At 37.1% G+C, this 16,870-nt stretch overlaps 1 protein-coding gene across 3 annotated transcripts; it reads right to left on the minus strand.

Moving 5' to 3' along the window:
* Positions 1–4,398: 4,398 nt before the first annotated feature.
* LOC133870671 (subtilisin-like protease SBT2.6) lies at positions 4,399–16,077 on the minus strand. 3 transcript variants are annotated; one of them, XM_062307837.1, is made up of 11 exons: positions 15,937–16,077; positions 14,830–15,055; positions 13,211–13,355; positions 12,700–13,094; positions 11,319–11,414; positions 11,152–11,224; positions 10,379–10,664; positions 6,940–7,265; positions 6,144–6,411; positions 5,433–5,714; positions 4,399–4,991 (listed from the first exon to the last, which is right to left on the minus strand). In XM_062307837.1, exons 2-11 carry the CDS (start codon positions 15,003–15,005, stop codon positions 4,585–4,587), a joined length of 2,454 nt encoding a protein of 817 aa, XP_062163821.1. In that variant the 5' UTR covers positions 15,006–15,055; positions 15,937–16,077; the 3' UTR covers positions 4,399–4,584. The 3 variants fall into 3 exon arrangements, with proteins under 3 accessions (XP_062163821.1, XP_062163820.1, XP_062163822.1); XM_062307836.1 differs by lacking the exon at positions 15,937–16,077 and adding an exon at positions 15,690–15,844 and having other exon boundaries at positions 14,830–15,043; XM_062307838.1 differs by lacking the exon at positions 15,937–16,077 and adding an exon at positions 15,247–15,336 and having other exon boundaries at positions 14,830–15,043.
* Positions 16,078–16,870: the final 793 nt, after the last annotated feature.

The raw sequence follows: 16,870 nt of genomic DNA on the forward strand, positions 1-16,870 counted from the left end.
GTATCTGGTACAGTGGTAGGTCAAAGAGTAGTGGCTCTTGGCTGAGATATGTGGTAAGCCTAGCATTGAAGTACTAGCACTCGTGAGATGTGTGCCCTGCGAGTATGTGGCTTTACGGGCGGTGTTAAAGGTAAGTCTAGAGTATGTAGTTCTAACACTTGTGTATTGTTGCCCTGTGGGTATGTGGTTTTACGGGCATGTGGTTTTACGGGCGGTGTTAAAGGTAAGCCTAGGGTATGTGGCTCTAGCACTTGTGTATTGTTGCCCTGCAGGTATGTGGCTTTACGAGCGGTGTTAAAGGAAAGTCTAGGGTATGTGGCTCTAGCACTTGTGCATTGTTGCCCTGCGGGTATGTGGCTTTACGGGCAGTGTTAAAGGTAAGTCTAGGGTATGTGGCTCTAGCACTTGTGTATTGTTGCTCTGCGGGTATATGGCTTTACGAGCAGTGTTAAAGGTAAGTCTAGGGTATGTGGCTCTAGTACTTGTGTATTGTTGCCATGCGGGTATGTGGCTTTACGGGTGGTGTTCAAGGTAAGTCTAGGGTGTGTGGCTCTAGCACTTGTGTATTGTTGCCCTGCGGGTATGTGGCTTTACGGGCGGTGTTAAAGGTAAGTCTAGAGTATGTGGCTCTAACACTTGTGTATTGTTGTTCTGCGGGTATGTGGCTTTATGGGAGGTGTTAAAAGTAAGTCTAGGGTATGTGGCTCTAGCACTTGTGTTTTGTTGCCCTGCGGGTATATGGCTTTACGGACGGTGTTGACGGTAAGCCTATCATTGAAGTGCTAGCACTCATGAGATGTGTGGAATATTGTTTATGGTATGCGTAGAATATTGTTAGTAGAAACCATGATAATATATAAGTGTGTGATGAATGGTGTGACTTGTACTTAATGATGTGTTGTTGTGTGGACTTAATGATTTAAGAAAAATATTGTTGAATCTTGTATGTATGTATGTTTGCGTGCATTGTTTACTCCGTAGTGAGTCTTATACTACGGAGGTGGTGAACTCATACTTTCACCTGTACAAATGTGGTCAACCCTACAACCGTATAGACTTTGATGCTTTGATTACAGGTTCAGTGGATCTAATGAATGACGTCATAGCATAGTACTTGAAATGTTATGATTGAAGCCCGACGGGACAATATAATGGTTGGACCATGGGTTTTCCGCCTTTTAGTAGACTTTGTTTATGGCCCGCGTCGCCTGTGACACTTGTATTTATGAGCCAGTCTTTTGGTATGTATTTAATGGTTATGTAGAAGCCTTAAACAGATAGACATAGTAATTGCTCTTTTGTTGTGATTAACTGTTGTTATAGATGTACCTTCCGCTATGTTGATAATGTTATGATGTGTTATCTGCTGCGTAAATATAACTCTAATTGTCAAATATATGTTATGGAATGTATACCGTATGTTGGTTGAGCGACATGTAGTCGTGCCACTATGAATATCCGTTTGTATGTTTAAAAAAAAAAAAAAAAAAAAAAAAAAGGGTTCTCATATACGAGGCTAAAGACCCTGAAACTAACAATTCACAAGATAAACTCCTAAGCTAATATGATGAACTACTAGATGATTGACTCACTAAATAACTTAAGCCCCCCCCCCCCCCCCCCCCCCCCCCCCCCCCCCCTAGGCCGCTACCCTTAAGGGAAGAAAAAAATTGTTATATTACCCTCATGCCTCATCCAAATTGTCTCCACCCCTGTTGTCATCATCTTCGATCTTCTTCAAGGTAGAAGCTTTCAATGAGAAAAAGCTTCTTACATCCATGGCCGAGACTAAAATTTTCATCATGATTGAAGCTTAATCCCTTCTCATGCCTCTCATTGAGTTTCATGGTTGTAAGTTTTAGAATGAGAGGTGCTCTTGTTTGAGGCAAATTAGAGGGTGACAATGATGAAACTTACTATATATCTCTGTTGGTGAAACTTTTTGTAGGGCTTGATACTTTGCTTCATAGAACCTTGCCAGACCCATGGCAGTGGATAGAGTAAACCCGGGTTTTGCAGCTTGCACTTCGATTAGAATACTCTCCTTCAAATAGCTCATAAAACAACCCACTTGTTGAGATGATAATTAACAGCGTTCTCTCCCTATTGCACAATCTTTCAAACTGCCATTGGTATTCTTGAACAACTCCCCATTGCTTCACTTTATAGCAAGATCACCAAAAGATTATTCAAATTAGGTAGGTCTATACATGCAAACCTTCTTTTGAGCATCTCTCAAGCTACAAATGAAGTTTTTCCTCCTCTTCCATGCATTGAAATTCGAAAGAAAAAAAAAACTATGGCTTGCAATGTCTCTTCCATGTGCTTCATCAAGCACTTTTAACATGTGCGCGATTCTCCTTATGACTCTTGTTGCAATGTTTGCTACCATGTGCTTAGAGAACAAACCTTGTTCTTCAAACGTTTTAATGGTGGTTAGACATGACTAGTTGTGATATTTAGCTTGGAATGTAAATTTAATTCGAGCTATGGTTGTCTATGATTTTTTTTTTTTATTATTTTTTATTTTTAGCAATTAAATATGTGCATTATCTTCGTTGCTCATGAATTTGGCAATCAAGAAAATAGTTTCTGTTTTTTCTTTTCTTTTCTTTTTGGCATTCTTGCCTACCAAATGGAGTATTTTGGATGCTTTACAAACATGAGACTTGAGTTAAAAAATCTGTGAAAAGATAAACATATACGAAGATGGATGACTTAGGCGTGAAAGATAATTTTTTTTGTTTGCATCTCAAGTTCATGGTGCTGATGAACCCATAGGTACTTTATCTTGTACTTTATATTTGACTGTAGCATAACCAAAGGGAGGAGTGTCGTCACCAAAGAGGGTGGAAACCAATTTTGCTTGAGAGAGAGAGAGCAAGAAAATAGTATTCTAAGGAGGAGTGTTGCCCCCAAGAGAGCAAGGAAATAATCTTCAAAGAGGACCATGGATGCTATCAAGAGAATAATGAGGACCATGAGTGTTAAACATTAGGTTTAATGACAGTTTAATTCTAACTTTAGGTTTATTTTTTAACAAGTTGCATCTATATATTTAAAGATGGGACTGGATGGGTGGGTTTTCAATGGGGGCTAAGCCACTCCCCTAATCACATCAAATTTACAGTATATGCATATATTTAAATTCTACCGAATATTAAATTATGAAAATAATTTTCCACATTACACATCCCTTCAATACAACCCTTATAGAACACACACTACACATCCCCACCATATTTCCCTGTCACTAAACTGTCTCTCATAGTAAGCCTAAGTAAGAAAGCATTCCTTAGCTCTTACCCTAATCGTATTAGAACCATTCCACAAATACCTATTAAATTTAATAATTTATGTTCCAAAATCTTCCCAACCTTCTTTGACAAAATAAAGATTCCAGACCAAAAAGATTGCACATGCTGTAAAGCACTGCCGAAATGAGCTAGCTGAAGTCTGTCAGCAAAAGAAAATTTATTGGCCAACCAAGAATCAATCTTGCCAGAAATCTTATCTATTATGATGCCACCACAATCAGCAACCATGAGCTTTCTTGTAATGAGAGGAACTCCAAGGTACCTTATAGGTAAATGCCCTTCTCTAATCTGCAAGCACTCAATTAGCTTTTGTTTCTCTGCTGGATTAATTCCTGCACAAAACAAAGAGCTTTTGCTAGGTTTGCCTGAAAGACCTAAGAGATCATCAAAACTCTGTAACACTCCTTTAATGGTTTGCATCGATTTGATAATAGCAGCCGAGAAAACTAATAGATCATCGGCAAAACTACGAGTAATCTGTAACCTAGAACATCTCAGATGATACTCAAATAACTCCTCTGCCATCAACTTACTTAGGATTTCCATTGCCACCACAAGAAAATAAGGGGAAAAAGGGTCCCCTTGTCTCAACCCTCTACCTCCTTCAAAATAACCAACCAAGATCCCATTTACAGAGAACCGAGAGTTGGTGATTCCTCTCTAACCCATTGAACATAGCTTGACGACACACCAAAGCAGCTTAAACACTTAAAGATGACCTCCCATTCTAGAGAATCATAGGCTTTCTTCAAGTCAATCTTGAGTGTACGTCTAGCTTTTCCATGTTTTTTATGATAATCTCTCACCAACTCCTGTGCAAGAAGCACATCTTCTGCTATTGATCTAATCTGCCTTTACTTGCTGGATCGACATTTTCTGCTATGTCAATCCTGCACCAATTCTGCCTTTACTTACTGGATCTAATCATTGTTAATATCTAAAATATGTTTTACTCGTGATTTTTAAGCTTGGTATGGAGGAAAAAGAAATGAAGAAAAAAAAAAAAACTACAAAAAATGAAAAATAGAAGACAGAAAGAAGAAATCTTCCTTATGAAGCATACTACCAAATCACTAACAAATTAGCAAAACTTAGAGTGGGGTAAACTAAGAGTTTCCCCCTTATATCAGTTATCTTTACAGCGATCCATATAATATATTTCAGACAAATACACCTAGCCTCTTATTCCCACATATTACAAAGAATATTACAACCATAACCCATAATTTTAAGATAGACCAATCCAATCTATAATCGACCAACCCAACTATCGTTGGTATCCCATAGCTACCACTGTAATCCTCACCTTGTGCCCTCGGCTGCCTTTCATTAAAATCTCTCCAAAACTGTATGTTCCAGTCACTGATCTGACTGTGAGAGACACGGAGAATTTTCGTGATGCACCGGCTCTCAAAGTCATTGCCGGAGGGCTGGCTTCAATGGCAATGGCCGGTGCCATTCTGGTGCTGAATACATAGGTTTCTTCCTCGGCTACATTCGTGACTGTGCGGGTAACAGTCTGAGTTCCCACAAGATGGGAGACTGTGATTGATGGTGAGTTGAGGTTTGATGGGTGGCCCATGGTGTAGTTGCAGGGTGAGTTTGTGTAGTTCCTTATCTCATGAGCATCAATACCAGGAGTTGTGCACAGGAACCCCACGTAATCCTCATAACCTACAAGAAACAACTAGCAAATATCAGTAATTGATTTCAGATTTCACTTGATGTGCCAATTATGATTGCCAACCCCCTGTTTCACCCCAAGAGGAAACACCACAGTGACTGGACAAACAAGCTACAAATATTTTATTAACATTTAGGAAAAATACGATAAAAATAACTCTGCCCTTTATATTCTCCTTATGCTATTTGCCTCACATAAATTCTGCCCCTAGGTTTCTCTTCCACTTTATTCTATCATGTTCATGTCCGCTACATGTTCAGTTTCCTAGTCTGGTTAGTGTTTTGTAGCTTAACCAATCCTGCAGGATGTCCCAGAAAAGCCGCTAATAATCTCTCCTTTGACTCCCTGTTTTGATAAATCCATGCATTGTTGTGCCAAATTACCAAGCAAAATGTTAAAACAAAATTTTGAAGAGAAAGGTAAAAATAAACCTGCGTCAAAAATAAGTCCTGGATCCAGAGCAGCTCTCGGATTAACATGGCCACTTCCATAATCAAAAGGTGTAGCAGCAGCGAATTTCATGGCTTCTGTTTCAGAATACTGTTGTGCTTGAAGAGGCCTTCCTGCTCTGTCCAACGTTGTTGAAGTTGTCATCAAGGCTGACTTGATGGCAGCAGGGCTCCAGTGAGGGTGCTTCTGCTTTACAAGAGCAGCTATCCCTGCTATATGAGGCGCAGCCATGCTAGTTCCAGATATCATGGCAAATCTCTCTCCTGCACGAAGCAAATAATCGCTTAAATTGAAATTTTTTTCATTTACAGCAGCACGGTTTTTTTTTTTTTTTTTTTTTTGGGAGTGGGGGAATAAGGATGCTTTTAATTTCTTTTTGTTTTCATTTTATGGCCAAAAAAAAAACTATCAATGTTATTAGTTGCTCATATCTTTTCCCTTATCTTCTCGGCAGAAAATGGATAAAAAAAATTAGCAGAAATTCCAAAATCATGCTTCCAAATTTACTTGAGTAAACACTGATCTCCAATATCTATTGCTAATACTTTTCTTTTTGAGTCACATAAAATTCAATCTCCTATGTGAATTTGTGGGACTAAGTTTGACCGAGTCCCAATAATTGAAGCATTGGCAGAAAGTTTGAAACATCAAAAACTAGAGAGAGAGTTGAATGGATCCATTTAACTCTTTACCAACGTAATTAGGTTCATCTGTTCCATTTGGAGACCAAGCAGCCCAAATCAGAGAACCAGGAGCTAGAATGTCTGGTTTGAGCAGATCTGCATCTTGGAAGCTGAAATCTCTTATGTTGGGCCCTCGAGCAGAAAATAACGCCACCTGTGGTGCTGATTTGTGGAGTATAGGCATCAAACCATCCCCAATGCTACCTATAGCTTTGAAGCTTCTCACTCGTCCAGTCCAATCTCTTGGTGTAGAGATGTTGTAATAGTGTATAAGATCCTACATATAGCAGTGATAGCACATAATTATAAGGATAGTGTACAAGTGAGAACAACTATAAAGAAAAAGAGAGGGCGGGGGGTTTGGGTTTAGTGGATATGAAAACCAAGACCAAAAGTAGTCCACATGAGTACCAAGTATTACTGCCCTTTTTCCTTCCCTCCCTGCCTCCCTCCCTCTCATCTAAGGAATTATGTAAATTTTATATAAAATAATACTTCGTACTTTTTTTCCCTAAGTTTCTTTTCTCAGTTTGATCTTTTTTTGCCACATGAGACATACTCGTCCCTTTCCCGATCACAATTCAGGAGGAATTATACGGAAAAAAAAAAAAAACGTATATTATAATCTTGAAGATACAGATATACCCCCACATAAGAGTGTCAACCACTCAGCAACATACCGACGCTAGATTGAGATTCAGGAAAAGTTAAGAACAATTCTCAAGTTAAGGATCTAACCCATCATGGACAGCTATGAACTTTGGGGAAAGCCACGGCACTGAAGGAAAGGAGTAAAGATAATTACCATTGACTTGCTGACATCTGTGATAAGAATCCCAGGAACGCCAACAGGAACAGGATCAAATTTTGTCCCTGGAGAAATATTTTCCACAGCTAAAACAAAGCCAATAGCACCAAGGCTCCTGACTGTTTCTGAGACTTTCTTGATTGATGCAGTACCCACAACAAAATTAAAGGAGTAGCCACAAAGAAGAATGTTCCCCTGAACCAAGTTCTTGTTTAGAAGCTCTGGTCTCTGGCAGTCTGAGGGGTTGAACTTCATTACTGAAGAATCCAGCAGCACATCATTTGCAGCAACCAAGGTGTATGATTTATTTGGATGTGTAGAAGCTGCATAAGAGCTTGTACTTCAGCTTTAGAAAGCAAAAGAACATAAAAGAAAATAGCAGGCAACTGACTGGCAGCTAAGCAATTATAGATAAAATGTGCTTGAGCATATAAGATTATGAAGTACAGTAAGCCAAATAAAATTATAATAATGAAAATAACTGCACCAGAAGTGAACTTTAGAAGAAAAAATTTTTGAAACTTCTTACAGGATTCACATGAAATTACACAACTCAGTCTCAAGTCAAAAAAGGCAGAAAGAGCACATATTTTAGTTGTAAATATATTTTTCTCTAACTTTATGGGTTTTATTCTTGTCCTCAATTGTCGAGTACTTTATTTCCAATTTTACCATATTTTGATAAAAGTGAAAATTTATCATAAAAGCCAACTTAAAATCAGGGTAAAGGAATGAACATGGTTTCAAGCGTGTTCTTAAGTAAAGAAGCCACATCTCCATCCAAACTCTATTATCATTTTAACAAGGTATAGGAATCATGCAAAAATGTCTTGTTTTCGCAAATTACTAATTGTCAGCAAAATTTCATACCATGTATAAACATGGATAGGTTACGGATGCGCAATATTCCAGAGAATTTGAAGATTGGCTTTTGGAATATTTAAGAATATAACATGAAAACTTAGCTTTGATAAAATCCAATGACACAACATCACGAGTGCCACAACACATAGCAGTGGCTGCTTGAAGACACTTCACAGAAATTAGAATCATTCTAGTAAATTTCTGCTAGACAATTTTTCCACAAAAATGACTAGAGCAGTCCATATTTTGCACATTGCCCTCAGTCTATGGAAGTAAACTTGAGTGGTGGCACACCTGTGAACTTGAATTCAGGAAATATTTGCGCGTCTGTGTCATTTATGTGTATATATATCGACTGTTTTTTTTATAAGTAAAAGAAGTTCATTAAAAGTGCAAGGGACGCAACTCAAGTACACAAGAAGTATACAAGAGAAAACACCCAGCAAATCAAGAACAAGAAAAGAGAGCACAAAAATCTACAAAGCTAGTGACATTAAGAAGGGTGTTAGTGGAGATCCACTCAAAGGGGATTTAAGAAAACAAAACTGTAAATCCGAGCTCGTCTTCTCGCAATCATCGAAGCTTCAGGTGTTCATTTCTCCAAATGTACCACATTAAAAGGGAAGGGATTACATTCCAAACAATATTGATACCATTCCGACTGACCCTTCTTTTCCAACACACTAGGAGATCCACCACTCATCTAGGCATACCCACTCTACTCTAAACATTTAAAAGATCATATTCCACAAATCTCTCACGACATCACAATGAAGAAGGAGATGATCTGGGGTTTCACCATTCTTTACACATACAACACCAATCTGTCACTATGATGTGATGCTTGCGAAGATTATCCAAAGTGAGAATTTTTCCTAGGGATGTTCTCCAAGTGAAAAAAGCCAACCTCAAAGGAACCTTAGTCCTCCAAATGCTATTCCAAGGAAAAGGAGAAGTCAACATTTAGAAGAACTTTGTAAAAAGATTTTACCTCAAAAGATCGTATTTTCAAAGGAGTCCAACATAACTTATCGTGTCGCCTCCCAGACCCAACCTAACGGAATACAAAACATTGAAAAAAGAGGTGATGGAGTCCACTTCCCAATCATATGCTAGTCTAATAAGATTAATGTCATAATGTATACCATGTCATTGTTATTGTTAGAATATTAATTAAATTATTGAATTTACCCATTCCTATCATCTTAAGCTTTTGAGATAAGTAGTGATTTAACATGGTATCAAGGTCAGAGGTCATAAATTCGAACCCTAACTCCACAATTCACCCCCCATTTCAATTAAATATCCCACGCGTTGGGCCTCATGAGTTGATGGAGAGTTTGAGCCCATTCGTGAAGAGTAGTGTTAGAACATTAATTAAATGATTAAATTCACCTCTTTTTATCAACTTAAGTTTTTGAGATAAGTGGTGATTTAAAATTAATAATCCTAAAGTTAGCCACTAGAGCAACCCTATTCCTTGAAAGGCAAAATAACTACAAAAAAGTACCCTTCAAAAAACAATCCCCACACCAAACATCATGTCAAAACCTGGTACGAGAGTCGTCACCCACCTCAACACTAACAAAACTAGAGAAGGCATCCCACCCCTTCCTAATATGTTTCTAAAGACTCACCCCATAAGGTCTAGTGATACCATTAGTGCACCAACCACCCGCCAAACTCCCATAATTTCTTATCACTCTCCACAACAAACCTCCATAACCACTTTCCCAATAGAGCATGATTGAAAGTAATCAAACTCTTGATCTCCAACCCTTCAAGCTAAATAGAAGTACAAATTGTACTTCTTCCAATTAAAAAGATGGAATTTAGACTCATTATCCTAACCAACCCACAAAAAATCCTCTGCATGAATTATACAGGCTATTGAGGACTTGCCTTACAATCTGAAAAATATACAAGAATTATAAGGAATTAAATATTTAAGGAATCAAACAAAACCACTACTTTATTTTTTAATTGGAAGAACCGCATGTTAGAGCTAAATTTATTGAAGAAGAAACCAACTACAGAGGATTGAATTACCACTAGTTTGTGTTACAAAAGTTACAGGGTGTGTTTGGCATTCATTTTTATGGTTCCTTTCTTAAAAAGGAAAGATGTTTGGTAAGAGAGATCATTTTTTGCTTTTATGCCCCACACGGCTTTTTTGAGAAGACTTGCTTCTCAGCTTTTCAGAGAAGGGTCTCTTCTCACTGAGAGCAGAGCTGAGTCGTCCGTTTTTTATACAACCCACACGCTGCTCAAGAAACAAAAAGACCTCAGCAGTGTATGACATAAAAGGCGTTTGTTACTTCAGGACAAGTTCTAGAAAGAAGCAAAACGGCATTGACCCGAAAATGGGAACCCTACGGGTTGCCAAACTGACCCACAGCCTTTCTCAACCCCAATGTGAACAAATTGACATGATGCAATACCTCCACATGAATTTCACATATCAACTTCGATATCATGTGATTGAAGAACTATGTCAAACAAGTTAACTAGTGCTTCTTTCCAAAGAATGACAGATAAAAAGAAACAAATAGAAAAGGTGAATAAAACTTACGAGACAATCCAATTCCAGCTAAGATATTTCCATTTCCGAGAGTCAGATGGTTTTTGTATCTGCGATCATCAATTGCAGCTGCTACAGATGCTATCCATGGGCTGTAAGAGACCAAAGTTTTAGGAAAAGGACCTCCATTTCCAGCTGCCTGTGCAACAAATACACCTGCTTTCACAGCAGAAAGAAGTGTAGCATCAAAAGGATTTAAATACGTGGTCTTGGTGTTTGCTGAAGGACTGTTTGGCCCCACCGAGAGGCTGAGTATATCCACCCCATCAAAAACCGCCTGTTCACAAAAGGTCTCTCAAATTAAAATCACTCTACCAGTAAAAATTTACCATTTTTTAATCACCCTATTGGCAAAGAATAATCTATTCATTTAAAATTAATAATAGAGAATGCAGCTCTTCATAAGCAATTAGCTGAAAACTCTTTGAATTTTCCCCTCCTACCAGGAAGGCAGTAACCCGTCAAGATTTTTCTCTAGACAGTCAACTACAAAACATGCACAAGGATGCCTATCTATGTAAGAATTCCAAATAACAAGAGAACAGAACACCAGTAACAATATTTTGCTCAAATGTCACTTAGAAGAGATCAGAAATATAAACGTTATCAGGCAATGCAGCTAAACAATATTCCACCCAGAACCCAAGCTGGAATCCCCGTCTCCCCCCTCCCAAAAAAAAAAGAGATAAATAAATAAGCAACAAAAAGAAAGAAAAACAGCAAGACTAGCAGTATATTTTGTCAGGCGTTGAATTCCGGCAAACCTGATCTATTGCAGCTACCACATCCGCAACAAACCCTCCAAAAAGCCTGTAGAGTGCCTTGTACACAGCAATCCTGGACACATAATTTGTAAGTGTCTGTTATAAAGGAAAAGATAGTGATTTACTAATTTATTTTCCAATAGCTAGTGAAGGTTATTTTTCCTTACCTGGCACGAGGAGCCATTCCACTTGCCTTCCCAAATTCATGGCCATGTATCCTAACAGGAATTCCATTATTTCCAGCAGCAATTGACGCTGTGTGACTGGTAGCCGATAATACAGAGAAAGAGGGAAAATTGCATCAGATTTTGTACAAGTCTTGTCCAATAATCAGGGATTTTTTTTTAATTAAGAAAATAGAACAAAGGGAAAATATATATATATATATATATATATATATATATATATATATATATATTATAGATCTCCACAAACAGGAGAGCAATGTTGTCAACTCCAAATAGTTGGGATGATTATTGAAATAGGAACAGGCCATCACGCTACAGTGACATAAGAATAATCTATACATCCAATTCAAGGGTTATCAATATTTAAACAAAAAGAATGAAGGCTACTGAAAAATAGGAAATTTGGAATCTCCCCAATGCAAAATAATGTGAGAAATATTTTGAGGAATGATAAGCAAGACCTTCAGCAGAAGATGTTTATAAACTATAAAATTTAGGAGAAAAGTAAAGTGTTTGTGCTTGACTGAGCTTCTTCTCTAGTTTTTGAAGTGGCTAGAGGAATGTTGAAGAGTAAGTGGGCGAAACCATTCTATTTTTCTTTTTCTCTGGGCAAAAAGGGGGGATGCCATTCTTATTTATATGTTGAAGTTGCCTTTTCTTCCCTAATCTGCTTTCAGCAGAACCTTTCTACACCAATAAGTGGGCAATTGCCATTGATTTCAATATCTTCAGAAAACCAAAGGTGGAATGTCCCATATGTACCACAATCTAGAGTATGAAGTGTCCTGCAGCCTCATTTACCTTCTAAGAACAAAACAATCCATGTTCCAGATTACTCAATGCAAGTTGAGTAATTGTCAAGATTTGTTACTAAATGAATATATTTATGCATATGTAAAATAGAAGATTTGAGTGGCACACACAGAATAAGGTTTGAAGGTCCATGATTGTCACAATTGCATTAAAATCATATTGAAACGTTCTCACAGCACCACCTATATGTGGCACTAATTTAAAAATTAGCTTTCATTCATTTAATTATAATCCCAGAGGTACAATTCTTTTTTTTTTTTTTTTTTTGATAAGTAAGAGAATCCCAGAGGTACAATTCTCATTTTATACAATTGAGTGACACACCTTTAACTTATCAATCTTTTATATTTATCATTTGGATTCTTTAACAGTCACTGCATTTTGCATATTACACCCATAAATAATTGCCAAACATAGAAGTTATTTTTGACTTTTTTTTTTTGCAACTACTACTTTTCCCTTCATGTAATGCAATACTAATATCAAAATGAATATGTGGTAGATCAGGATTGCGCATCAAAATTATTGAAGGCATATGGAGCCTAACCTTCCATGTCCATCGCCATCCATGGGAGAAGCAAAATCAATAGAAGGGTTAAATGACCCAGCAGCTATTGCAGCTTTGGCAAAATGTTGGGCTCCAATAATCTTCCCATTACAGAAGTCCCTCTTAGTGTCAGGATCAAGCTCACATTTACCTCTGTACTTTGGAAGTGGTCCATATGGTTCAGTATTATAGGTTGCAAAGCTTGGATGGTGCGGATAGATCCCAGAGTCCACAAATCCTATTACAATGTCCTCTCCAGCCCTATCAAAGCCACCTCCTGTTGGCCATACTCCAGTTGGAAGCCCCAAAAACTGTGGGGTATGTGTTGTAAGTCTCCTCACCTTCCAATCTGTCTCCACAGATTTCACACCAGGGGCACGTCTTAGGATTTCTGCCTACTAATCAAAGGTAATAGAGTAAGAGAATGAGAATGCAAGAGGAATGAATATGACAAAAATCGTAAGAATTAGAAAGAGATAAGTCCTAAAATAAGATTTTCCCAGGTTTTCACCTGTTCAGGGGAAATGTGAACTGCAAACCCATTTATAAGATGTCGATAGCTATAGAGCTTATTATAGGTCCCATGCTGAAACAGCCTCCCAAGAAGCATATCATGTTTCTTTTCAAGGTGACCAGCATAGGATGTGACCGTTTCACTGAAAGAAGACCCACATGATGAGGAAAAATAAACGTTATAAAAAGCTCCTATATATAAATCACAATATTTATCTAGATTCAGAGAGAGAGAGAGAGAGAGAGAGAGAGAGAGAGAGAGAGAGAGAGAGGAGAGGGAGGGGCCCTTTGTAAAATTAGGATCATCCAAATGCATTATAAAAACCATTTACTTATCTTTGGATGACAAATTGCATCATACACACTGTAAAACATGATGTTAGAAGACAATCTTTTCTCAACAGAATAATAGCTATAATTGGTAGAAAGTCGGTATACAAGATATACAAAACAAATGCATAGCTTCCATATTCAGAATAAGTAATATTCATAACTAACAAACATTACTACAATCTATATAGGATAAGCAACAAACTGTAAAATTTCCTTTTTACCATCCCAGAAGAGGTCTTTGTTCACAAAAAACATGATGGTTTGGACAATTAGCTAGAGCAGCAGGTGCTGTTTGATATCCAAAAACTGCTCAGCAACAGCCGGACAAGTAGGGAATGTTGGGGTGATCCAGAAAAGTTTGGGTTCAAAGCAGCATTACCAGAGCCATGATTACAAAAATATATACAAACATAACAAAATAATGTGAAATTAATACTTTGTTCATTAATCCTTTATCTCTATTCTACTATTCATAGCAGGTGTTAATTATCAATAGCAGAAATAATTCATCTCTTTCACTTGATCCCATCGATTTTGTTGCATTAAGTCTTTTAATGACTTTGCAATGAAATTTGGCTCCCAATTTGCAAAAGGTGAGCTACAAAGAGTGAAGAACTAAAGAGGCAACCAGACTGATGCTACCTAAAATGAACGTAATGGATCAGGTCAGGTCCAGGCAGGATTTTATGATTAAAACGTCCCAATCAACCAACCTGATAATATTAACAAATTTTTAAGGTGATATTTATACAAACCAAAAAAACATAGAACATTAAGAATATAATGACCAATATCTAAATACACTTGAAATTTTCTAATCAGGTCAATTGGATCATAGACCAAACATAAACAATTAGCTCCAGCTGGCAAGGGTGGAAGTCCAAGTTAGACCTAACCAGCTATCTACAAATTCCCGGCCTTGAAAATTAGTTTACATTTTTATTCACCTAGGCGTACTCAAGAGCTTGCTTACGCATGATTTTGACAATACAATTGCCTTTGAAAAGTCAAATCAAGAATTCATAAGGCCCAACAATGTACAAATTATCCAACAAATGTCCAGAGTCCGACAAAGATATCTGACAAGACAAGATCCCACTAAGAAAAGGTGCTCACAAACAACACTGGCTTCAACATTCTACACGTTATTAAAATGGTCAAGGCATATCAGGCTGGCAAGCATTGTATGGCACTGGGATAGTAGTCTCGTCCAAGATTAAAATTCCTCACACATTTCAGAACTTCCAAATTTTTCAGGGAAAAATAAAATAAAATTGAAGATACCTGGTGGTGTCAATCTTCTCATCGGATTCCACAGCTGTGGCTTCAAAACCATCAACCCCACCTTTGTAACTTATGATAGGCTCTCCTTCAACTCTTACTATGTAAATTTCCGCCTTCCCAATTGTGAAGACAGTGAAGAGCACCAGAACAGTGCACCCGAGAACCGATGCCCACATTTTCAATGATTTAGTGCGACTTTGGTAGCCCAGAAGATCTGTTCATGAGACTACAGACATTTTAATATTGAGATGATCATAGAAATTTCTATGATAGCAAAAGAAAAAAAGAAAAAAGAAAATCAATTAATAGATATAGTAATGAAAAGAATAAATAACTTCAGATTTTTGCTGCTCCTGCGAAGGACAGAAGAAAAAGGTTTTAAACAAAAATTCATATCAGTTGAAAGAAAAACCCCACCCAATTGCGATATACATCTATAGCGAGTAGCTGATGTAATTTTTCCATATTTTTATCATGAACAACATCAATCAAAAGTATTTATTTTTTCTTTTCCCATTTTCATCAGCAACCCACATGAAGCAATAGAAAATCCAAACGTTCCCACATTAAAAATTCTAGAAACGGAGAAAAAAAAAGAAAAAAGGAATAATATCTATCAAAAAGTCAAACCGAGACAAAAAATAATAATAAACAACAACAACTCACTTCAGAGAAAATCAGATTGCTCAAGAGATAAACAAACACACAGAAAGCGTTTGTAACATTTATACAACTACAGAGAGTAAACAATATAAGTAAGAGAAAGCAGCTTTGATCACCAAACAAAATGTCTTCAACTAATAAACAAAAGTAAACAATGAAGAACGGAGGAGAAGCACAGAAGTGATGCAATTTCTGACCCTGAATCAATCACCAAAAAAGTTACTCCAACATTTGCATCAACACCCAGTTGCAAAAATTCAACCACATTCCACCAAAAGACACTCTCGAATCCGATCCATCTCTCTCTTATTCCAAATTAAATTATAAAAAGAGAAAAGAAAAAAGACGAGGAATCAGTGACTTCAAGCTCCATGCGCGATCCAAGCAAAGAATATTAAGCACCCAAAGCAACAAAAAGCGCAAACAAAAGCTAAGATTTTATACCAACAGCGATCCACGAAATCCAGCTGGTCGAAGAAGATAATATAGCTTTAGCAAAAAGAGTCAGGTACACGCTAGATGTTGCCTGGGAGATAGAAATGGACGGCCGTGATTGGATGAGAGAGCTTTGATCACATTGCAGCGATCGGAGATCCAGCGGTCCGCATTTCGAGCCGAAGGTGAGAGTCAGAGCATAGGATGAAGAGCAAGATAGTGACAGTGAGCGTGAGTGAGAGGTAGTTAGGGTTTCTTGCTCTACAGACAGGAGCCGAAGATGGTGGAGACTGGAGAGTCATATAGACAGCATTTATTTATTTATTTATTAAATCAATTTTTTTTTTTTTTTTAATTTCAACGATTTTAAGTTTTTTTTTTCTTTTTTTAATTCATTGGCAAGACAACATGCTCTATGAATATGACAATCTAATCTAATAATTCCGGAGATTATTTTCATTATAAAGAAAATATTATATAAATATATTTATTGATTTTATTTTTTGTTTTATTAGTATGAAATTTTTGGGTGGGGTAAAAGCAGTTTTTTTTTTTTATTGGGGGCATTGGCGCGTAAGCTGTCGGACGGTTAGTGTGAGATGACGATATTGACCTTAGCAGTTTGATTATGATTTAGGTGGGGCAGCCTGCAAGAGGGACCACCTGAGCCTGAGCTGCATAGTCTTTTCGCGTATTCAAAACTCAAAAGGGAATACTATTGTATTGATTTTTGAGCAAACCACTTTATTTTAAATTAAATATATGAAAACATTAAAAATTTTAATTTTATTTTCAAAATTAAGAGGTTTAATGTAATTTCTAAAAATTTTAAAATTTCCTACTCACGTAATTCCTTCAATTTGACTTAAGGTCCATTTGGGATTCAGATTTTAAAATGTGTAATTTAAAAATGTATGATTTTAAAAAATGTGATTTTTAAAAA

This window comes from Alnus glutinosa, chromosome 6 (genome assembly GCF_958979055.1).
Source record: "Alnus glutinosa chromosome 6, dhAlnGlut1.1, whole genome shotgun sequence".
Taxonomy (NCBI): Eukaryota; Viridiplantae; Streptophyta; class Magnoliopsida; order Fagales; family Betulaceae; genus Alnus; species Alnus glutinosa.

Bases quoted from the DNA above. Each gene is read 5' to 3' on its own strand.
- LOC133870671 (XM_062307837.1), bottom strand. From the start codon at position 15,005: ATGTGGGCATCGGTTCTCGGGTGCACTGTTCTGGTGCTCTTCACTGTC. The intron at 13,356-14,829 runs GTATCTTCAATT...GTCTTCTTTCAG, and splicing joins GAGAAGATTGACACCACCAG to TGAAACGGTCACATCCTATG. The intron at 6,412-6,939 runs GTAATTATCTTT...TGCTATATGTAG, and splicing joins CAGATGTCAGCAAGTCAATG to GATCTTATACACTATTACAA.